The sequence below is a fragment of the Bombus impatiens genome, unplaced genomic scaffold (genome assembly GCF_000188095.3).
Source record: "Bombus impatiens unplaced genomic scaffold, BIMP_2.2 scf_1417, whole genome shotgun sequence".
Lineage (NCBI taxonomy): Eukaryota > Metazoa > Arthropoda > Insecta > Hymenoptera > Apidae > Bombus > Bombus impatiens.
In genome coordinates, this window is record NT_177836.1 from 252206 (window position 1) to 275407 (window position 23202).

Sequence of the window (23202 nt, forward strand, 5' to 3'; positions counted from 1 at the left end):
TTATTGGAAAAAAAGGGACAGAAGCAAGCTATTATCTTTTGTTTACATTTGGATTTGAAAGTAACTTCTCTATAAAGATATATTAAAGTTGTAGAAATCATATTATATCATTGCACTACGCGTTACTTTATTAAAAGGAAGATTATGAAATGAAGATTAAACGAGGAGTACCAAAGAGATTGTTAGACATTCATATCTGTGAACTACCGAAAACATCCGACAGTAATTTACCTAAATTACCGCCAAATGCAAGATTTTATACCCGCTGGAAACGAAGCTTTCAGAAAATTTTTCTTGTTTCTGTGGATCATCCGTTAACACGAAATTTCTTACGCAGTCTAGCTGCGATTGCTTTTGAAAAGAGAAGACATGGACGTTCTTTAACATGGTGGGTAATACATCCCTGTAGTGACTTAAGGTAATTTCAATTTTTCAAACAGTTTTCTTAAAATTGTGATGAAATTCAATCGTAACGTGTATTTATATTTATGTAGATATTATTGGGACCTTCTAATGACATTTATATACCTGTACATGTTCATTATGGTACCATACATTTTGGCGTTTCAGAGAGTAGCTAAAAGTTCTAATCCAGAAAGTTGGGATCCAGTGCATCCTGCATACATTACCTGCATATTTGATATTGTACTTAATTTTATAACAGGTTTCAAATCACAAGATGGTCATGAAATTTTTCTAGATCCAGTTTTAATAATCCGGTAATCCATTAAGATTCTTTTTTTATTATAATTAACGAAATACTAAAACTATTGTTTTTATATAGGCATTACGTGAAAGGATATTTTTTTATCGATTTTATATCGTCGGTTCCATACATTTGGTTTTATAAAGATCGTATTTTACCTCCTGGGCCCAATTCAAATTCTATTTTACTAATTCCTGAAATTTTGCCGCTTATAAAAATTGCACGTATTTATACATTGCGTTTTTACGTGCGACAAATTATTGCAGTAAGAAATAGTCATAAGAGTGAACAGAGACAAAAAAAATATATATATATATGTATGTGTATTATCTAATTATTATGTTGATACATAAAGAGAAATATTTTTCAGAATTTTCCAATTTCTCACGCTGAAGAAAAGTCCATTTGGTTAGCGTTTTTGGTACTGTTAATATTTCATTGGTGTAGCTGTATAACACACATCTTTCCATTTATTATTGCACATATAACTGGCGTTACTAAAGAGGTATAAATTCATTTTTACTTTATGCTTACTTTAACTCTTCAATGACTGATTTATTGTAGAATTACAATCTATTGCAGAATTCAGATATGTTTCTGTTTACTACCGGATTGTATAAGAAATCCGACTTTGATATTTATCTGACCTATTATCACATAGGTATGAGCAATTTCTTTGCATCAAGTTTCATAGAGTTCCATTCCTTGGGTAAATCCGATACAATAATACGTTGTATCTTATTGTTGTTTGGAAAAGGATGTACAATATATTTTATGGGTAATCCTTTTTTTTGACATAATTAATTTTTAATTATGCATTGAGAACAAATGTCTAATCGTTTTTCATATTATAACAGTCATAGTTTTACAATTAGTTCAATCAGCTGCAGAACCAGAATTAAAATATCAACGAATTATGCATCAAGTGAAAGAATATATTCACGAAAAGAAACTTCCAGAGAATCTTAAGAAAAAGCTTATTGCTTATTATGAGTATCGTTTTCAGGGCAGTTATTTTAAAGAGAATGCTATATCTCGAACTTTATCAAGTTAATATACATACATATAGCTTGTATTATAGTTTGTATATAGCTTGTATTTCATTTGCTATTTGCATTTTCATATTTAGATCATTTGAATCAAGAAATCATGATCCACGGTAGCCGCGGATTAGTAGATATAGCGACCATTTTACATTCTTTACCACGCGGCATTATTGGAAATTTAATGGGTAAGGTATAGAAAAAATATGTACATATGTATGTTTTTTTTATTTGTGTGTTTATTTTGAAAGTTTTTTGGTTTTCTTTTATGATTATAATAATCTTTATAGGAATTTTAAAATCGGTTATTTATCTCAACGAAGATATCATATATAAAAGTAAAACTGACGGTGACTGTATGTTCTTTATAGTCAGTGGAACCGTTGCTCTTATTACATTCAATGGAAAAGAAGTATATAAAATTCAGTATTGACATAGATTATGAAAAGTCGTTTTTCTTCCATATGACAGATACAACTATTAATTTTTTTCGTAAGATATGTCACGAGAAGGATGGAGGCTATTTCGGTGAAGCAGCTTTAATATATCCCGATCGAAGAAGATTAGAAAGTGCAATTGCGTTAGAAGTATGTGAATTACTGCGCTTAGATCGCCGTGATTTCAAACGTATGTTTACTGTAACATCAACTTTTTATAAGAGATTGGAAAAGGTTGCTAAGGAAAGATATGAATTAATTACTAAATTAGGTATTAGTAGTAAAGATGTTAGTTTGGAACCAAATACGCCAAAACAAAGCAATGAAACTAGTCAGGAGAAAGAAGATATAAAAATTTAGGTTAATAATTAAGATAATAATATTGAGAGGAAATGACAATAAAGAAAATTGAAATATTAGATTAATCGTTTAAATATTCATACATTTTTGCTGTTTATTGTATTACATTTCATGTCATTTCAATATTAAAAAGAAATAAATGATGTAACATTATCGCGAATTTACAAGTTGCATTTGCCCATATATTATACACAGTGTAGGGTACAACCTACTTCTTCTACATATGTCGAGTGTCAGTGTCAGTCGCAACTCGCATTCAGTTATATGCGTTCGACTTATCAGCTTTTTCCAGTTTTGCAAGTCGCGAAATTTTGGTACTTTAGCAGAAGTTACGCGATGTAATTAATTTAATTGTAATATTAAAACATATAGGTTATAATAAGTAAATCGTTTCTTAAGTTTTATTTTTAATTAATTCATTTCGAATAATTGTAAAATAAGTAATTACAATTATCTGTCACTATCAGGTTATACTGTTGGTATTAATTTGTTGTACTTTACTTAATAATATCTGATTTTGTAATGATTATGTCTGATTATGTAATACCGAAATGAAATCAATATTATTGAAATTAAACTTGTAATAAAATATTACGAGGTTAAATCTAAGAATTTGACGTGTTGTACACGTGGCCAAACACGTGTGTTATTTTACTTAATTGTTATTGTTGTTAGCAATGTTATTTTAAATTATGTTGTTGTAATTTTAATATTTTAATTTCGTATTTTATTTAGAGCAACAAACATGGTCGAATTAAAATGGGAGGAGAAGTATGAATTCATCACCAGAAACTTAGCTGAGTGGCTTGGTGATGAGAAACTTAAAAGTATTCTCAAACAACGAGATTTGAAGCTTTATTGGGGTACTGCTACAACTGGTAAACCTCATATTGGCTACTTTACACCAATATCTAAAATAGCAGATTTCTTAAAATCTGGTGCAGAGGTTACTGTATTATTTGCTGATCTTCATGCGTATTTGGATAACATGAAAGCACCATGGGAACTTTTAGAACTTCGTACTCAATATTATGAAATAATAATCAAAGCTATGCTTAGGTCTATAGATGTACCTTTGGAAAAGTTGAAGTTTGTTAAGGGAACAGATTATCAGTTATCTAAGTAAGTAATCATATATAATTTGCTATGATCATGCTATATTAATCATTTTTTATTAATCAAATATATTGTAGGGAATATACATTAGATGTGTATCGTTTAAGTTCTGTTGTAACTGAGCATGATGCAAAAAAAGCAGGTGCTGAAGTAGTTAAACAAGTTGCAAACCCTTTGCTCTCTGGATTGTTGTATCCAGGTTTGCAAGCTTTAGATGAACATTATTTGGAAGTTGATGCTCAATTTGGTGGGTTAGATCAAAGAAAGATCTTCACCTTCTCAGAAAAGTATTTGCCATTGCTTGGTTATGAAAAACGTATCCATTTAATGAATCCAATGAGTATGTATGCAATATAAAACCATTAAATATAACAACTTTAAGATTACTGTATACAGTATATGAAATTGTATTTTAGTCCCTGGCTTAGCAGGATCAAAAATGTCTTCTTCTGAAGAAGATTCAAAAATTGATTTGTTGGATAATGCTGCAGCTATTAAAAAGAAATTAAAAAAAGCATTTTGTGAACCTGGTAATGTGAATGACAATGGAGTTCTTTCATTTGCTAAACATGTAATATACCCTTTATTAAAAGAAGGAGAAACCTTTAATATACAAAGGACAGCTGAATTTGGTTTGTGTCACTTTTATTATTCTTGGAATTTTTAGTAAATTTATTGTAATATAAATTTTATTATTTTTAGGTGGAGATATATCATTTGATACATTTGAGGATCTAGAGAATGCCTTTGCTAAAGAAGAAATACATCCTGGAGATTTGAAAAGTGCGGTTGAGGTTTATATTAATAGACTTTTAGATCCAATTAGGAAAGAATTTGAAGCAGACCCAAAATTAAAAAGTTTGTTGAGTAAAGCATATCCTCCACAAAAACCAAGTAATACTTTTTATATGAAATATGAGCATTAAGCAAATTATAAATTTATATAATATTATAATATTTATATCAAACATCTAGAGGTGGTAGAGGAATTAACACCAGCTCGGTTAGACATCAGAGTTGGAAAAATAGTTGAAGTATCAAAACATCCTGATGCTGATTCACTTTATATAGAAAAAATTGATATTGGAGAAGCTAGTGGACCTCGTACAATAATCAGTGGACTTGTAAATTATGTACCCATAGAAGAGATGCAAGACAGAATGGTAGTTATCCTTGCAAACTTGAAACCAGCAAATTTAAGAGGTGTCCAATCTCATGGAATGGTTTTATGTGCTTCTGTGTATGTTTCAGTTAAATCAATAAATTTCTTTTATTACATAAGTAATTTCTCTAATCATAATTTAATATGTAGGGATGAACCAGTAAGGCGAGTTGAACCATTGAGACCTCCACTTGATAGTAAACCAGGTGAAAAAGTCATTGTTGATGGATACGAAGATGGATCGCCAGACGACGTACTTAATCCAAAGAAAAAAGTATGGGAAAAATTACAGGTACGTTTATTATTTTTTATTTAATAAAGTAAAAAGGATTATATATTTTTAAATTACCAGAATTTAATTCTTTATACAGGTTGATCTTGTAGTAAATGGTAGTGGAGAGGCATCTTGGAGTGGAAACGTTTTACTTACTGCCAGTGGTGGAAAACTTACAGCTGACAGTCTTAAAAATGTAGCGATTAAATAATAATACTTCAGATGTCTAGGTATACATGCATTTTTATTTTCTACTTGTGCAAAAATAGATTAAATCTCGATTTGATCGAGAAGTGCTTTATATTTAAAACTGCCATTTTTACTTCGTTTAACTGTTTGCATTACTATTTTATATTTTTGAAATGTAAGTATACAACACAAAAATAGATAAAAAGTGCATCCGTGTAAGGGATTTGATATATTAGATGCTGCTCATTATATCCTTGTTATATTTCTCAATAAAATATATAAGGCATATCGAAATTAAAGTAGATTGATTTCTAAATTTATTTATATAGTAGTTGATGAAATATTCGGTATTGTATCTCTGTCATTATAATTCGTTCGTACACAAGGAGATCGTGGTCTTAGATCATGGAAATTCTGTGCCTTTAATTGTGAAACATTGCACGATTTCGATTTTCGTTCTTTCTTCTTGTAGATTAACCAAGATGTAGCTGGGCATAATGCTAATTCCTTTCTTAGTGAACTACTACTACAACCATATAATAAAGGATTTATTGCTGCATTAAGCAGTATTAAATATCTACTAATATACCTATAAAATTTATATGTATATTATACGCTACACTGAAGGAATATTTTATTAATGAAATGGTTTTGAAATAATTACCATAATGGGTACATAGATTCTGCTTGTCCTGTTTTAGGCGTTTCTTCCAATAACTGTGCCCTTTGAATTATTAACACAGTAAATGGTACACGGCATACAATGAATGCTAGAACTATTAATGCCAGTACTCGTGCTACTCTTCTTTTATATTTTACTACAATAGGATACTTACTTCTCAGAGCTTGTGATTCATAGCGATCTAACTAGAAATAGAAAATAAAATATGGAGTTTTATCTATATTTTTATATTACATGTAAGGAAGATTAAATATTTATTATTTAAATACTTTTATAAGAATGGCTGAGTAACATATTGCCATAATAGCCAATGGTGCCCAAACGCTTAAACTGGCAAAAATATGCCAATAGGGGTAGACAAGCACAGTGTCTTCAGTACAATACGTTTCTAAATAATTTTTCCATTGTCTTTCGTAGTAATGTCGAAAATAGATTAAAGGGATAGCAACAGATATTCCACAAATCCAAGTAGAGAAAAGTAAAATATGCATCATCCTTCAATAAAGAAATATAAAAATGTATACAATTTCTCGTATAAGTTTTTGATATTATTAGTACTTTGTTTTATCACCTTCTTGATAATTTTCCCGAGCAATTAAGAACAATAGCCGAAACGCGATCATAACTGATTGCACTCAAGTTAAAAACTGCAACTAATGTTAAAGCATGCACTAATGCCCCATCCGTTCGACAGCCAATATCTCCCAAAATATAATTTTGGAACAGATCAATGCAAAGAAACATCCACGGACAAATCAAACACGTACCAAAATCTGCGATACACATGTTCACAATCAAGAGATTTGTCGTAGTGCGTAATGATCTTTCTTTGAGCACCACATAAATTAATCCACCATTAGCTAAGGACCCAATGATGATAATTGGTAAAACACTGATGATTTTTCCGATTAATTCCAATGTAGGTCGTATTTCCCAAATTTCTGAAGGAAACGTATGCTTACTAGTGTCGACATTTTCCCACTAAGAATTTATATATTTATCAATTACACTGATAGTGAATATAATAACAGGATGATTTTTTAAACACAAAATCATACTTCCGACTTGGTAGTTATAAACTCGTAGATATTCTTCATATGATAATTCCACTGTATGTCTAATATGCAAGTCTTATTCAACAGATGTAAAAAATCCATGCTCTTTAATATACTAAGGTATAAGAACTATATGAATTCTAATAAGGTACTGAGGGTTTCATCATAATCCCAAGAGCTTAATCTAAATGCAACAGATGGTACATTAACATTAAGAGCAAGCTTGTTTATTTAGCTCTTTAGTAAGATCCAAAATATGTCATGTTGGTTCAGACTAATTTCCGATAAATTCTAATGTTTAAAAGAATATTTTCTTTTTATGAAAAATAATGACTATTTATCGCCTGATCCATATTTCGATTTATAATCGTATTTTATTTGCTTGCGAAGATGTACATATAAGTACACGCGAATTTTATATAAATATCTCTATAATGATGTGTGATAGATTTTTTATGTATATAAATTAGTTCATCTTTTTGCTTATTTACAAGCATATAAATTTGGCACACTTAAATAAAGATATCTCGTACAACATTTTATGTAATTGCATAACAATATATAATATAATGAAGAACATTGTATTATATATTTCTTATTATACTTTCTATTATATAGTTTGTACTTGATAGATTATTTTCTAGTCAGTCATATCTAGAATTATCTAGATAAACGTTACGATTCTTAACTTTTTTTATAGAAAAAATACATAAAAGTAGGCTAGTACGATTTAATTGTGCAAATAATTCTACTTAATTTTCGATAGTAAAAGAATAAAAGTAATTGAAATTATTAATCTTTACATAAGATATTTTTACAAATACATTTATATTTCTTGTTACAAATTTTAACATCATTGGAACTTAAATTAATTCTAAAATTAATCTTTGATCTTCTCTTTCCCTTTCTCTCATCAGATTTTTATTTTATAGTTAAAATAAAGTAATATTTTTTAACCTTTTTATTATATGTTTTCTTATATAGCTAATAAATAACAATGAAAATAAAAATTAAGAAAGGTCTGAAGTATTGAACACAACTTAATAATGGAACTGAATTGTTAAAATATATCAAATTAAATATAGATTTTTTTACTTTAATATATTAAACAGGCATAATAAAACTAGTCTCTCATACAATCGTTATTCGTATTTAACAAGCTCTATCCACACAATACTATCAAGGATATACAAATTCATAGTATGTTATTTACAAATGAATACTACCACGTTTAGTCACAGCAGCAGTTCATATTAGAATGTCATTTGTTCATAAAAATTAAAATTTTATAATATTCAATGCATGAATACAAATTTTTCGGATATTCTTTGAACACTACAGAAAATAGGTATTTATCCGTCATTATCCTTTTTTTGCTATATTGAACAATGTTAAACTACAATTTTTGTAATGAACATCCGACTACCTTGTAGTCTCATTCTGTGTCATCTGCTTCTGATGATTGTGCAACGGGTAACGGTGACGGAATAACTAGTTCATCATCCTCAACCTCTTCTTCTGCAAGTAAAAAATCTTCTCCTTCGTGAATTTCTTCTTCTCTTACTGGCTCCGGTGGAGCTATCACATCTTGACCATGTTGTTTCAAATGATCTTTCAATGCAAATGCTCTACCATAGGATGCACCACAAATATAACAACTGAATTTTAGATTATTGTCTTTTTTGTGAGTTTGTATATGAGCACGTGCGGCGTACAAGGAAGCAAATGGGCGGGAACACTCAGTACATCGAAATGGTTTAGTGTGGCTGTTTTTGTGTCCTGCTAATTGAACACGTGTTTTGAAAGTTTTTGGGCAATAAGGGCACGTATAAGCACGTTCTTCCCCGTGTGTAAGTAAATGATGATTATACACAGAAGAAGCTTTAAATCTTTTACCACAATGTTGGCATCCATATGGTCTGACACCAGTGTGAGTTCTCATGTGTAAAGTCAGACAATAAGAAACACGAAAAGTTTTACCGCAAACCTAAGAAATAATAAAGTATTTGTATAGTACTATAATAGAAATCACAATATCTTAATTATATTACTTATACTATGCTTACTTCACACGCGTGTGGCTTTTCTCCGGTATGAATACGTTCGTGTTTCACTTTCTCGTGAGGTCTCGTAAATCTTCGACCACAATGTTGACACTGATAAGGCTTTTGACTTTCTGCGGGTTCGGCAGTTGTAGCTGTTTCAGTAGTAGGTGGTGTTGGCGAATGTGGTTGACTTAGTTCTGTATGTACTGCGGCATGCATTGCTAAGCTATCAGCAGAATCGAATTTTCTATTGCATACAGTACAAGTTACAGAGTCACCAGAATGTAATGCCATGTGTGCTTCTTTGTATGATTCCGCTAACGTTTTACCTATGAACAATTAACAGTTGACTAAATGCAAATGTATTTTAAGATGGAAAAACCACAATTACATTCTTAAACTAAATATTCAAAATATTACCACACTCGGGACACGTAAATGTTGCACTAGGTGTTCCTTCAGGTGCATCAACATGCCTTGCTCTGACCGGCGCGTGCATTCGAGAATGCAAGCGCAAGCTTTTGTGCGAACAAAATTCTGTACCACAAGTTTCGCATATGAAAGTTTTTTGATTTGGATCAGGTTCACCTTCGTGTACCTTTGCATGTAGTTGTAATGCTTTCGGTGTTGCGAAAGTTTGGTCACAACTATCGCAACGATTATTGCCGTGAAGACATGCATGCACTCGGAAGTTTCCTAATTTGGAGAACTGCTGAAGGCACTGATTACATCTGTACATTCTCATTGGTGTTGCAGCTAATCTTTTTTCTCGTACCTATAATCAATATATATATATATATATATATATATATATATATATATATATATATATATATATATATATATATATATATATATATATATATATATATATATATATATATATATATATATATATATATATATATATATATATATATATATATATATATATATATATATATATATATATATATATATATATATATATATATATATATATATATATATATATATATATATATATATATATATATATATATATATATATATATATATATATATATATATATATATATATATATATATATATATATATATATATATATATATATATATATATATATATATATATATATATATATATATATATATATATATATATATATATATATATATATATATATATATATATATATATATATATATATATATATATATATATATATACCAAAGAATATAAACATTTTTTTATAATATAAAAAGAAATAGATGTTTGTCATACTTTCACTCCTTCTACATTGGAAAAGAACTTTTCAATCATTGGTGCTTTAGTAGATTGAAGTGATGTTTGTGCTGGAGTTCTATCCCAGAATCTTTCTATTTGTACTACTTTTCTTGTATATAATCTTCCTTCACTGTCTACGCACTCTTCTGTACGCAGAGTATTCATACTCTGTCTTTGTCTAGTATTGATTACATTTCCTGATTCTGAATGTAAGGTGTTAGTTGCAGGTACTGTAGGTATATCATCTAACTGATCAGCTATTTCAAGTAATACTTCTTGTCCATCATGAAATTGTTTTATATGTTCCACAACAGAATTAAAGCTCATATCACAACTAGTACAACTATAAACTGCTTCTGGTTCTATCTATAATAATGAAATATTCTCTCTATTATACAATTTATTCATTTGTATACATGCTAATAAATAACGCCTTCCTTGTTTATACCTCACAAAGTTCTTGTTTAACATGTAGAAGCCCATCTTCATCTAATTCACCTACATCATTTATATGATCCATATTTATCAGAGCGCCAGTTTCTCCATCTAAAAGTTCTGACCCATCAGGTAAAATAGTAATTACATTTTTATTTCTGTTTTTATCATCTGTCTCTGAAGTGGTTGAAATTGTTACTAATTGATCCTGGGATAAAGATTTCTCTTCTGCTTTGCTTGTGATATTAGGAACTTTTTCAGTAATCTTAAATTCCAGAGAATTTTGCTCCATTTGTGTCTCTTCAGTTTCCATCTTTTCTACGACTTTAATATCTCCTGATATTTTTATTAGAAACAATAATCAAACAAATATAATTAACATAGATTAAATTAAAATTTCTACACACCATTTTCATCAACTTGTATAGTTTGAGGTCCTCCAACTATCATAATTCCACTATCATTTACAGTTGCTAGAAAACTTTGATCTATTCCTTCGACATTTGTGTCCTAAAATTAAAATTATTAAGCAAACACTAAAATACATATAGTTATAAAAAAAGTTTTACTTGGTGCCAACCATTAGCACTTCTGTGTCCGGATGAGATTCTTGTTGAGTTTCTTCTTTAGGCTCGTACTTTGATTCAGATGATGCCTCTGATTCAACGCTTTGTCCACATCGATCCAAATGTTGAATGAGTGCCATTACTGAGTCAGATCGCTGCGAACAACTAGGACAGTATAGGTTGTCCGTCATGCTTAATAAATGGTACTTTAATGACTGTGGATTGTTAAACGTTTCACCACAGCACATCGGGCAAATGAGATTCAACGAGCCCATTATTTTTATCGTTTTACTGCCGACTTCGTAGAGGGTCTTTGTTGACCTTAACCTGGCCCTCTACTCCTTTTACAAACTTAACTGGTTCTTTTTTCGTTCGCCTATCCCTATCCTTAATTCAAAAATAAAGCCGGCTTATCGTTAAGAACCTAACCTGACGATGAATCACAAAAATCAGTAAAATCTCTTAATTGTGTCCAGATACAGAATAATGTCATGATGTTTCTTCAGAAGACTTGATTTTCCATAGGATGTTTACTCAAGTATGATCAATTATATTACATAAAAATAAACAGCATCTCTTTCTTATAATAACAGCGATAACAAAACTCATTAGAGACGAACTTCAGCGCAAACAAATGCCGCACACAACAATCATGAAGTTAGGGATGTGATAAGTGAATCGCGAAGTCGGCCATTACATGCGAGTTTCGGTATAGAACTATCGAAGTCAAATTCAAGCTTTATCATATACAACATAATAATTGTCTTACTGTAACACGAATTATTATAATATCGTTGTATTTCCTATTTTGAGAATGTCAGACCATTTGCAATTGTAGACATACGTTAAAACAATTGAAAACTGTTGGTAATAAATTAGATGTTCAATTGACAAAAGGCGCGCGGTGTGTTCAAGTTCCGTTTGAACTTCATAATTACGAAACTTCCCGTAGCTTATTTTGTAGTTTCTATTACCACTAAAAATTAAGTTTTGCAATATTTTCATTATAGTATATAAATTGATCGTAATCTATATTACTCATGTGCAAAATGCAAAATTTGTAGCATAGATAATTTTATGAATACTGGAGGATTGTAAAAGAATTGTTAATTACGTGTTTTTTTTAAATAACATACATTTTACTTATTTATCGAAGTATATTTACATTCTTTTAACATTTATACCGCATAGAATACCATGCGAATTAATAATAAGATCTTATGTTTGTATCTTATGACATAATTTCTTATATGGAATATAAGATAGTCCCTTTTTATATTCTAATCAGCATGCTCGTGTTGAGCATTACTTTCACGCCATGTATTTTGAATTAATTCTACAAACTGTTGCCACCACCTGCTTTGAGATGTGAAGTATAAAGCACATGCAGTAATGAAGATCCATGAAAGGACTAGACAATAATCCGTCCCGTTAGAAGGTGTACTAGAAACAGGGCCAGAAAAATCCAAAGATGTAACATATAATGATCCATTTGGTTGTAAATTAGTTATTTGTGTTATAAATCTTGCAAAAGCTTCCAATGTATAAACAGTGTAATTAAATTTTGCTACAGGTTTTCCATTGTGAACAAGCATTAATGTTGGGACTCCAACAATTCCGTATTGAGCATTAAAACTAAAAACATGGAAAACGCAAAATGTTTATAGCCTTCTTTTAATCATATAAATAAATTGTTTTACTTTATCGTACTTATTACTTTTGGTATTTAATTGCGTCTAATGCCACTGCCTTAATATGTGGAAATGAACGTGGTAATGCATTAAAGTGCGGTGCAGCTTGACTACTGAATATACTCCATCTAGCATAAAATAATACTATCACACAAGTTCCTGGTAAAAGTCTGCCTTCTTTATCATTTCTACTTTTGTTTGATGGTCCAGGTTCTAAGATTAATAATTTCATTAATCTGGTTGCATTAACAATCTGAAATAGTTAATGCTTGTAATTTATTCCCTTCCATTTTAAATTTAACATTCTCAAATATTTTATTATGTTACTTCTACTGGTCCATAGACTTTATCCGTTAGGCAATTGACTTTAGTCACATTAGCAGTTGAATTGTTTATTGTCACGTTCGCTTCGATAATTTTATTCTCTTCTTCATATTTGATGTTTCCTGTATCAGGTTCAGGTTCCCCATCAGAATTTTTGAACGAAATTACTTCTAGCATCTCGCATTTGTCCATTCGTGCGAAAACACCTATCACATGAACTAAGCAGATAGGGAAGATTGAAATTGTATTATGATAGAAAGTGAAATAAAATATATGAATATCTCACCTAAAATTATAATAAGTAAACACAAATTCCTTTGAGAAAAATACATTTTATGTAGATAACCTAGAAAACTGTTCGTGTGTTTCTGTTAGGAATTTGAAGGTGATTCAATTCACAAGTAACTTGGACGTTTTCCTATAAACACATGATATCTAACGAATGTTCGTAATTGCAGCATAATTCGCACTATCACACACGTAATAAGCAAGTTGATGCATCATATTTATTTCCAAAGAAATAGAGGGATAGCGTGATAGACTGTTTGAGGTCGCATCGATCGCGTATCCTTCAATTTCAATTAATCTATAATTCGCCCGATTAATTTCACTATAATCACTTGAAGTGTGAAACATGAAATACAATCCGAAATTATTTTTATACTCTTGTATTAATGTAAGTTTGATATCTATAATCAGAATACGATATTAGACAATATCAAATCGTAGATTTAAAAAATTGCAAGTTCAATTTTTAAAGTATTTGAGTAACATTTCAATTTAATTATATGTATATGTTAATATTTTTATTTATTATTATTATTATTATTATTATTATTAACATATGAATTTGTTTACATTATATTAAAGCTTGTAAATGCTTATTTATTTAAAGATTACCATGCCATAATTGCCGATTCATTTGTGAATTATGAAATCGTTAATTTACAGAATAAATCTCACGCGATGCTGCGATCAAGCTCGTTGCTTTCGAGTGTATTCCACGCACCAGCGGAAGAAGAAAGAAAGAAAGACTTAAGAGTAGGAGTTGCCTCGCGTATCTAGCCACTTTCATTGTTATTCGATCTGCCTTACACCAAAGGTGCAAGCTGAGTACTCCCATCTCCTGAAGGAATAATCAGAAAATTTGTACGAAATTTTTCGTCATTTAATATCGAGTTTTCAGTAAGTACATACGTATATGTATAAATTTTAATTCATACTTTTCACTACTTTGACATGCACTATTTTAGCTGCTACTTTTCGCTGGTAATAATCAAAGTATATACTTTCTTTCTTTTTTTGCTTTATATTAGAGAGAAAATCTTTGCACTTTCCCTTACACTTTACTTTACTCTTACTCGATGTCATTTGATATTTATCGGTATATAATTTTTACAGAAATAATTAATAATTATTGTTAATTAATACAATAATATTATATATAATATTATATATTAATTACAGATAATAAAAATTACATTTGTCGTTGTATACTTTAACAATTTTATCTGATATAAAGAATTTATCTGAGAACAAATCTGAATGAAAATAATTGTCCAAGTTTGTTCTATTTTTTTTTTGTACTGAATCTTTCTCTCTCTTTTTCTGGAACTGATCATTCATATAGATAATTAGAATTTATATTAATAATATTCTCTAAAGTGGATTCTTCAAAGTTTTGTCAAAGAAATATACGGCTTATGGCACAGGAACTAAGGTAGAAAAGATGATACTACGAAGATATGAATACTCCTTGGCAAAAAAATTGCAAAATCGACATTAGAGTGCCGGTTAACGGAGCGCGAAAGCACCAGCAGATGAAATCAACATCGAATCGCGCATTAGCATACAAAAATAGTGGTGCTGGCCTTATTCACCTTGCCAACCAAGATTCATACGTTCCGTCTGAACAATAAGATTTCGTACTTGAGATCCCGTAAAAAGGTTGCGTGTACCCGAATGAAACACTACGCCTACGTACACTACAGCGTTTCAGTATCGGTCAATTAGGAAATTGAGAAACTCGTGTTGCATCTGTGCTGGGAAATCGTATTGTTTTTCGTGTTATAACATCGTCCACCATTTAACAACTTGCAAGACTGAAGCCAACGTGTTTTGTACGAAACGCTAAATAGCATTGATTTTGTATAAGATTCCTCAATTGGAACTTGGCAAAAGTGAACATTGCATTTTTATGGATTAGAAATATCGCAAATATTGCTTTATTTTGTAGTATTTTTAAAAATTGGACATTACACAGAAGCGTTTGATAGTATTAAATTTGTGTAAGATTTTTCAGTTGCAAGTTTTGTGAAACTTGTATTTTCACGAATTGATAACATTTTACAAAATTTCGTAGATTTTTTTTTTATTTTATGGTACTTCTTTTTAACTAGATATTAAGGAAAAGATTAGAATATATTCTAGCGTTTTGGAATATCAGTGCGACTAATTCGATAGTTACTCGGAAGAATTAATAATAATCGGTGAATACAATAGAGGCAGTTCGCGTCCAAATTGTGCTTCCTGGTTTCACTCGATTGTCGCTGAAATAGACGGAAGGAAGACGCATTCATGCTCTGTTTCAGCGGCTCGAATTCACTGAGTTTCTACAGGATATACCTACTGAGATATTTTAATGATGCCACCACACGTAGATGCGCCTTCTTGCCTTTTTATGAGCCTTGAAAGTGTCATTGCAGTTGTCTTTATCACAGAAACATAGAAAGGACAATGACCTGGCTACTTTTCTCCTCGTTTAAATGCTAGATTCTTATCAATTTTTCCCTTGAGTATTTTATGTTGTGGCAATCTGCAGATCTTTTTCTTCTTATCGCGATTTACGGCTGCAGTCTTATCATGTTGAAATTGAAACGTATGCAGTGACATTTATGTGATTATGTGTAATTGCATAAATGTTCAAAATTATTTTATAACCATGCTACTTCACTTCTTCTATTGTTTACAGAGATGGTGTCAGCCTTTAAGGTATCAGTGATCTTGCTACTGACGTATTCATCGATCAGTTCTGCTCGTTCGAACATCGGCAATTGGGAAGCCTGCGGTGGAAGATTGGAACGTGCCCTAGATGCACTTCACAAAGACTCGAGCAGAAGGAAAGGACTTGAAGAGGAGGAAGCGGGAATGTTTTATCAACAAGAACTCCGTTCTGTACCACTTGAGATGTCAGTCTCCCGGATTGCTGTTAAAGTAATATTTATTACGTGAATTGCACTCAAATTTACATCAAAGATAGAAGTTTAAAACAAGTCTCGGATGGAAGATTGAATTTTTTCTTTAATAAATTATACACACAGAATAGTTGTCCGTTGAGATTTGTCAAAAGCTATAAGCGGGAAACTTATATTTAAACTTGATTATTAAAAAAGAATTCTAAACGTTAATTCCTTTTTAACATAGTTCTCTGCTGTTTAGTTGCCACAAGGTGCTAGAAACACCGGAAATCCATGGGCCAGGGTCGAAAAATGTATTTACGAGCCTGGCAACAATTCTCTGCAGACTCGGGTGATGTTTAATGATTTATCCGTCTCTGGGATAGTTTCGTTAATGCCGCGGGATCATCAGCCACCTATACCGGCTGAATCTTGTACGATGACTCTAAGATTGAGACGAGCAGGTGTTGACTTTTTAACAAGTCCAATCGCTCGTGGTAGAGGACAGATGCGCATACGAACGGAGTCCAGCTTCTTAGAGCCCAGATTTGCTTCTATCTACGCTTACGGTTGTCGCCCTACGCGTTTAGACAAGCAAATTAAAAGACAAGACAAGTGGCCTCCATTTTATCCACCTCGAGACGAGGTAATTCGTTTATTTCGCTTCTAATAAGTAGACTGCGGATATTGATGTATTTATGGGAAACTTAAAGGTGCAAAAATATAGAGATTACATATAACACGTAACAACATATTGTTGCTTAGGTTCCATTTCTTTAATCTTTTTCTAGTTTTTAATCTAAAACTATGACTTTGCGTAAATATCTGTAGTCTATAGTAGCTCAAAAAGACACGCGAACGCTTATAGAAATCTTTTCTGAATATATTATTTATGTTATAGGAAAAAGTTTGAAATTTCATTACCAACAAACTTTACCAATATAATCATAAAAGTGGTGCCTCGTTTCACAGATATAATGAGAGAATGAAATTTTATAATATATTAAAAATGTATATACAATATATCCATAAAAGTTTTCTATGATACAGTGGCTACAAAAATTATGGGTACATTGCTTTATTTTCCACTGGAGCGTTTTTATCAAGTTCTACATTTCATCTTTGTAATATCCAAGTCCTGTACTTGTACGAAAGTACTACCAAATGATACAGAATCTAATATACTCTGGGCCTATTAATTAATCCTTTAGCATATAAATGCTATAATAAATACAATGATATGTAAATACTTTTTATAGCCATTGTAAGTGCTCAGGTATTGATAAGTCATCCTCTGACTGACTTTTAATTTCTGCTGTATCAAGAATAAAACATTTAATCTTCTGCAGTATGGACTTCTGCCCCTAACATTGCACGATGATTACGAAGCAGCGGAACCACGTCAATTGGTGGGTGTTTCAAAAGAAGTAGATATCGTTATACCAAACGAAACTCGCCAGTCTCGTATCGTAAGCGCACCTCTTACGAAATTAGGAATATGGAGAAAAAACATTTGGTTGACTAAATCTCCGCCAAGAGAAAAGCGAGCCCTGGTCGAATCTGACGTTGTCGTAAGTTCCTCGAGCGTTCGCCGCTTTCCAGGATCTTTCGAAAGTGGTGAGGAAGCCAGCAGTCATCCCATAAAGATATTACGATCTACGGAGACAATTACTCCTGAAGATTTTGCAACAGCATTGACCAGTAAACGGTCAAAAACCAACGAAACTGGCAATTGCACCGAACAACATCAAACGAGGCAAAGCAACTTGAACAATATAACGAAGATTCTTCCGAAAAATTTAGACGACAACAACGAATCAAAGGCGAACGTTAAAAGAGAAGATAGCTATCACATAAGTGAAAACGACGCGCCGAAAGAAACCAGACATTTGTATATCGATGAAACGTTGGATAACATTTTCCCAATTGACTTAGAAAACGATAGTAGAAATTGGCAGTCGAAAGAACACGTCGCCAGAGAAATGGAAGATGTGTTTTTACGCGGTGCCAGCCAGGCTTTGACCAGATACATAGAGAAACAGCTACATCCTGCTATTAAAGAGACACTTATGATTTCCATGGGATATACTATCAGTTACGGATAACACGTTCTTTCTTTGATCGATTAGTACCAATTTGTTGTAAATTCAATTTTTAGGAAATTTGTATAGGTATTGTAGGAATACGAGCAAAAAATCAGTATCGTCGTTGTAATAACGTTAATTTCTAGTCTTTAATACTGATGTCTAGAAAAGTGAAATGATAAATATTTTATTAAAAAACTCTTTGTTTTTAAATAAATCAAGTTGGAACGTTCGCTTTTTATGGTTAATACGTGCATTTAGGATCAATTGCAAATGACAAATTATCGTAACTGTCCTTGATCCTTATTGGTCCTTCGTTTCTTTCTCTACGATTCTGGAAGTTAATTAAAATCTCAATTTCGTAACGAGATGTATTATTAACCAGAATATAAAATAACAAGGCAAGAATGGATAAAGCATTTGTCGCTTTGTAGTTTAATTTCGTTTTGTTCGATAGAACCTATTTTATCTAATAATAAATTGGTAGTTGCCTATATAAATATTGCATAAATTTATAGTTTAATTAATCTGATAAATATTGTGATTTATTTCAATTATTAATAATACAGAGAAAATGGGCCTGAAAAATGAACTAAATTAAACAAATTTCCTTAATTAATTGAAACTAGATTTAAGAATAGGTCGATTTATTACTTTACTACTGCATATCAGCTTTCCAAGGCAAATCTTAATATTTTCGAATACGATATATGTCATAGCATATTAGTTACATAATGAAAATAAGAAACACCATATTATATTTTATGTTATTACTGTACATTATTACTCTTCTTAATGATTTCCTTCTCGATGCGATATATGTTGTAAGTAGTACATATCCGAGCATTTTTTATTTCTTTTTTCTTTGTAGACCTTTGTTAATATTATATAAATATCCATATTGCAAAAAAGTTAAGACTAATTATCAATTATATTGGCATAACCAATCGGCAATCTGTTTCTATCGGCACTCCTATTGTTTGCTTTGTCGTACACTATTACCCTCCTTATCTGCGATCAAGGCATGTACTGCCATGTATTATATAGCGAAGGAACTGAAAGGTAGATGACAGCCCATGGCTTGTCCAACCCATGTTTCAGATCAAGTAGGTTAAGTTCTGTCTACAGATATGCCACGTCCCATCATTTATTACATATCGAAGGAATTATAACTTAGGTCGTTTTTGGATAGATGGTATCACATGGTTTATCCAACACACAGATCATGTAACTCCATTTTTGTGTTCGGACATACCACGTTTTGCCATCTATCCATAAATGCTCCAAGTTTCAGTTCCTTCACTACCTAACAGTTGGCTGTACATGACGAACGCAGACAGGAAGGGGATAGCGTGCGACAAGAACAAACGATAGGAGTGGCGATAGAAAGACACCGTCACAGTATTCGACAAAGACAGAGGGTACGATTGATAATAGATGCAGAGGGATAGATTTGTCATGTGATGTGTCACATGACAAATATAGACGATACGACTATAATTAAGATGGAAGACGGAGGCTGTTTGCTTAATTTATATAGATTTTTGTGAATGTTTCTGAAAATTTGTCCTATTTCTAAATATTTTGTGTTAGTTATAAACATTTACTTGTTTATTCCCACTTTGAATGTTCATTTACATTTAGTATGTAAACAAAAATATATTTCGAAATTTTTGTACGTTCCCTTTTTCTAATTTGTGAAGATGGCGAGGATGAGGGCTTAGAGTGACGACAGTTAAGGGCGAATGATAAAACAGGAGGATCCTCTTTGTGATATTGATTTCTTCAATGAAATTGTGAGAATATACAGTAATTTACATCAAATTTAGTTTTATAATATAATGTAACATATTACCCATAAGCTATGCTATATTAAATGGTATAATACTTTTAAATGTATATAATATTGTAGATGTATTGTTTATATGATTTATAATGACGCATATATTATGTATGTGACAAAATATTATATACACGTAGGCAATGTAATAGAAATAATATAATATAAAATTTACATTTATTTTACTTAAAACTATGTCATGCAGTGTTCACGGATTGAAAGAACTCATAGGATCCTGTCGTTTCTTGAATTTTCCAATGATTCTTGTGATTTTCCAATATTTTACGGCCGAAGTGGAAGGTTTGGTGCCTTAGTGTATGCATTTATAGACAGTGTAACCTCCAGACAGGTACTTGTTTTAAAATGAACAAGTGACATTCGAGCCTAATAGGATCTAGGATAACAGAATCGGTGAAACGATTAGTCAAAGAAACGATTAGTCATGCTCAATCCAATTAACCATTCACAATCGAATCGTAAATTATAATCTGTATAAAATATAATTTGTAAGTTGTTTACAAAATATTGTTAATATCCGGTGTAAAGAACGCGCGTTTGCCGACGCGTTTGCGCGCCCAATTTTTGGACCGGTGCAGACGAGCGGTTTGCGTTAATTCGTCAATAGTTTTTACACGAAATTACCTTTCCGATCAGTTGTATCATAATACAGTTGGAGTACAATAGAGTACATATTGTTATTTTACTTCGCGCGTAAAATGTCTTGTCCTATACACCCTATTTGTAATGTCATAAGAACCGCTACTATACTAAATCGATAACGTCGCATGCGATTCGAAAATATTATAAGGGTAGAATGACCTCCAAAACGAAAATGCATTGAATGTCACGTCTATTTTGTACCTCGTCTGTGGCACTAGTGTGGACAAGGACAGATAGAGAAATTAGTTCGCCTTTTCACCGCTATGTTACGATAGTATTTCATAAATCTCACAATAATTTCATGAAAATGAAATCGTGAAAGAAAAAAGATATCGTGATGTCACTAAAAATATATTTTTCTCAAATGCATAATCATTATCGGACATCGTTCGTCAAACTGTATTTGAATAATCGCAATCTGTCGTGATATACATAATGAGGATCGAATGATTCTCTTATTATTACTGTATATGAATCTTTCAGAAGTCAGATTGATCAACTCTGTTTTTTGTTGATTTCCTATTTCCATTACATAAGTAATCAATGTTTAATTTTCAAAAAATAAATGTAAATAAATTCTAAGGTGAACTTAGAAGGCAGTATTTGTAATATCATCGGTAGACTGCGAATTTTGATCCACTTAAAGAAAATTTAAAACTATAAAAATGCACAAAATATATATAATATATAAAAATATATGTATACAATATTCAAAATATCATACTCGTTGTAATACTTAGCGAATGAAACAAATCTCTACTTAGATTACGCTTCATTAGTTGTGTTAGTAGACTAATCGTTACTTTTCTGTGCCTTTCCACTTATACAGTTGATCAATGTGGTTTCTGAAGGGCTCATATATCAATGTGTATGTAGGTCCCTGCAGAAGTGTAGAAAACGAATGATGGCGGTGCTGAGGGGTGAGAACGTCGAGGTGCTGCTTTCACCCATATAGATCTAGCCTACAAATGTATACAGTATTTGACTCTGGTCATGGGTTAAGATTTCATTTAACTAGTTACAGAAAATCTCAAGTATCGTTTTTCTTGATAGAAGACAAATCAGATACGAATACCCACACATATTTTTTACATATTTGTTTATTTTACATATATATCTAAAACCAAAGGCATGGAATCAGTTTAAGGAACTAGTGGGGATGGCGATGGCCAGTTAACAAAGCAAAATCCCGGCCAGTTAACGCAGCACTATTTTATTGCCATATGAAACCCTAGCTGTTACTTATAAGTGAAGATGAATATGGTACTCATTTTTGCTCATGGGCAGAAGATATTACTCTGAAAAGTTCTGGGACACGCGAAAAATGCCGTTTATTACAAGTTTTGCTATTTACAACTTTTACAGTATCTTACATCATTTATCGTGTCTCACGATTACCGCGTGTTTGAAAATGTTAGAATTTTGCAAATGATAACGAAACTTGTAATTACTTATTATTTACAGGTTGTAAATTTCGAGCGATTATTATGAATTATTATTCATAAAGTTAAAATTCTCTGTTCTTATATACATATCTATTTTAGTATGTATTACATGCAAAGAAAGTTTTCAAGAGTTTCCAATGTGTAAATAAGATTTTGAACTATACGTAGACAATTTTTTCAAATTTTCAAATATATATCTTATAGAAACAATAAAATTATTTGAAAATTTGTAGAAAAAGGGGTCAAATACCCATTATCAGTGGGCGTACATTCGTGCATCACTACTCACGTATCCATTATATGCAAAGATAGCTCTTAAAAATGTTCAATGCTTAAATAAGATTCTACATAAACAAATTTTTCAAATTTTCAAACATATTCCTTATAGAAACAATAAAATTATTTGAAAATTTGTAGGAGAAAGGGTCAAATATCCATTGTGAGTGCATGCACGTATGTGCATCACTACTCCTGCACACTTACGTCATAGTTACCTTGTGTGCAGGCCGGTGCACCCTTACCACGTAGCAGCGCGTGCAGCAGCAGCAGCAGCAGCAGCCCGTCCTCTTTTCTACGTGTACGTATCATCCTTAGTGGAGGGGGTGAGATTGGTGCCATTTCAGTGACGTCAGAGTCGATCGTCAG

At 31.4% G+C, this 23202-nt stretch overlaps 5 protein-coding genes across 8 annotated transcripts; 2 read left to right on the forward strand and 3 right to left on the reverse strand.

The window, feature by feature from the left end:
- Positions 1–14: 14 nt before the first annotated feature.
- Positions 15–5522, forward strand: LOC100744153 (tyrosine--tRNA ligase, cytoplasmic). 2 transcript variants are annotated; one of them, XM_033323985.1, is made up of 16 exons: positions 15–418; positions 495–719; positions 785–971; positions 1077–1211; positions 1289–1484; positions 1564–1755; positions 1836–1937; positions 2040–2161; positions 2247–2334; positions 3263–3668; positions 3740–4002; positions 4079–4294; positions 4365–4556; positions 4638–4902; positions 4975–5116; positions 5196–5522. In XM_033323985.1, exons 1-16 carry the CDS (start codon positions 150–152, stop codon positions 5307–5309), a joined length of 3114 nt encoding a protein of 1037 aa, XP_033179876.1. In that variant the 5' UTR covers positions 15–149; the 3' UTR covers positions 5310–5522. The 2 variants fall into 2 exon arrangements, with proteins under 2 accessions (XP_033179876.1, XP_003493983.1); XM_003493935.4 differs by lacking the exons at positions 15–418; positions 495–719; positions 785–971; ... (4 more) ...; positions 2040–2161; positions 2247–2334 and adding an exon at positions 2677–2884 and having other exon boundaries at positions 3282–3668; positions 5196–5408.
- LOC105681610 (neuropeptide Y receptor type 1) lies at positions 5359–7365 on the reverse strand. Its single transcript, XM_012392363.3, has 5 exons — positions 7028–7365; positions 6541–6950; positions 6239–6464; positions 5952–6154; positions 5359–5876 (listed from the first exon to the last, which is right to left on the reverse strand). The coding sequence occupies exons 1-5, from the start codon at positions 7124–7126 to the stop codon at positions 5609–5611; spliced, it is 1206 nt and encodes a 401-aa protein (XP_012247786.2). The 5' UTR covers positions 7127–7365; the 3' UTR covers positions 5359–5608.
- An 889-nt stretch (positions 7366–8254) lies between these two features.
- LOC100744387 (zinc finger protein 135) lies at positions 8255–12061 on the reverse strand. 2 transcript variants are annotated; one of them, XM_012392423.3, is made up of 7 exons: positions 11352–12061; positions 11179–11281; positions 10785–11095; positions 10334–10702; positions 9490–9844; positions 9091–9398; positions 8255–9011 (listed from the first exon to the last, which is right to left on the reverse strand). In XM_012392423.3, the coding sequence occupies exons 1-7, from the start codon at positions 11610–11612 to the stop codon at positions 8460–8462; spliced, it is 2259 nt and encodes a 752-aa protein (XP_012247846.1). In that variant the 5' UTR covers positions 11613–12061; the 3' UTR covers positions 8255–8459. The 2 variants fall into 2 exon arrangements, with proteins under 2 accessions (XP_012247846.1, XP_003493985.1); XM_003493937.4 differs by having other exon boundaries at positions 10785–11107.
- Positions 12062–12607: 546 nt separating this feature from the next.
- On the reverse strand, positions 12608–13931 carry LOC100745192 (thioredoxin domain-containing protein 15). Of its 2 annotated transcripts, none has more exons than XM_003493944.4 (4): positions 13639–13931; positions 13356–13570; positions 13055–13281; positions 12608–12972 (listed from the first exon to the last, which is right to left on the reverse strand). In XM_003493944.4, the coding sequence occupies exons 1-4, from the start codon at positions 13682–13684 to the stop codon at positions 12618–12620; spliced, it is 843 nt and encodes a 280-aa protein (XP_003493992.1). In that variant the 5' UTR covers positions 13685–13931; the 3' UTR covers positions 12608–12617. The 2 variants fall into 2 exon arrangements, with proteins under 2 accessions (XP_003493992.1, XP_012247848.1); XM_012392425.3 differs by having other exon boundaries at positions 13356–13558; positions 13639–13911.
- Positions 13932–13936: 5 nt separating this feature from the next.
- On the forward strand, positions 13937–18844 carry LOC100744509. The gene is made up of 5 exons (XM_003493938.4): positions 13937–14028; positions 14304–14537; positions 16324–16565; positions 16791–17174; positions 17878–18844. Exons 3-5 carry the CDS (start codon positions 16326–16328, stop codon positions 18631–18633), a joined length of 1380 nt encoding a protein of 459 aa, XP_003493986.1. The 5' UTR covers positions 13937–14028; positions 14304–14537; positions 16324–16325; the 3' UTR covers positions 18634–18844.
- The last annotated feature ends 4358 nt before the right edge of the window (positions 18845–23202 follow it).

Bases quoted from the DNA above. Each gene is read 5' to 3' on its own strand.
- LOC100744153 (XM_033323985.1), top strand. From the start codon at position 150: ATGAAGATTAAACGAGGAGTACCAAAGAGATTGTTAGACATTCATATC. The intron at 1,756-1,835 runs GTTAATATACAT...TTTCATATTTAG, and splicing joins TATATCTCGAACTTTATCAA to ATCATTTGAATCAAGAAATC. The intron at 4,903-4,974 runs GTATGTTTCAGT...TTTAATATGTAG, and splicing joins ATGGTTTTATGTGCTTCTGT to GGATGAACCAGTAAGGCGAG.
- LOC100744509 (XM_003493938.4), top strand. From the start codon at position 16,326: ATGGTGTCAGCCTTTAAGGTATCAGTGATCTTGCTACTGACGTATTCA. The intron at 16,566-16,790 runs GTAATATTTATT...TCTGCTGTTTAG, and splicing joins TCTCCCGGATTGCTGTTAAA to TTGCCACAAGGTGCTAGAAA. The intron at 17,175-17,877 runs GTAATTCGTTTA...AATCTTCTGCAG, and splicing joins TTTATCCACCTCGAGACGAG to TATGGACTTCTGCCCCTAAC.
- LOC105681610 (XM_012392363.3), bottom strand. From the start codon at position 7,126: ATGGATTTTTTACATCTGTTGAATAAGACTTGCATATTAGACATACAG. The intron at 6,951-7,027 runs GTATGATTTTGT...ATAAATTCTTAG, and splicing joins TTATAACTACCAAGTCGGAA to TGGGAAAATGTCGACACTAG. The intron at 6,155-6,238 runs GTATTTAAATAA...TTCTATTTCTAG, and splicing joins ACTCAGCCATTCTTATAAAA to TTAGATCGCTATGAATCACA.
- LOC100744387 (XM_003493937.4), bottom strand. From the start codon at position 11,612: ATGGGCTCGTTGAATCTCATTTGCCCGATGTGCTGTGGTGAAACGTTT. The intron at 10,703-10,784 runs GTATAAACAAGG...TCATTATTATAG, and splicing joins TTAAACAAGAACTTTGTGAG to ATAGAACCAGAAGCAGTTTA. The intron at 9,012-9,090 runs GTAAGCATAGTA...ATTATTTCTTAG, and splicing joins AAAAGCCACACGCGTGTGAA to GTTTGCGGTAAAACTTTTCG.
- LOC100745192 (XM_003493944.4), bottom strand. From the start codon at position 13,684: ATGTATTTTTCTCAAAGGAATTTGTGTTTACTTATTATAATTTTAG. The intron at 13,571-13,638 runs GTGAGATATTCA...CTATCTGCTTAG, and splicing joins TTTACTTATTATAATTTTAG to TTCATGTGATAGGTGTTTTC. The intron at 12,973-13,054 runs GTAATAAGTACG...CCATGTTTTTAG, and splicing joins GACGCAATTAAATACCAAAA to TTTTAATGCTCAATACGGAA.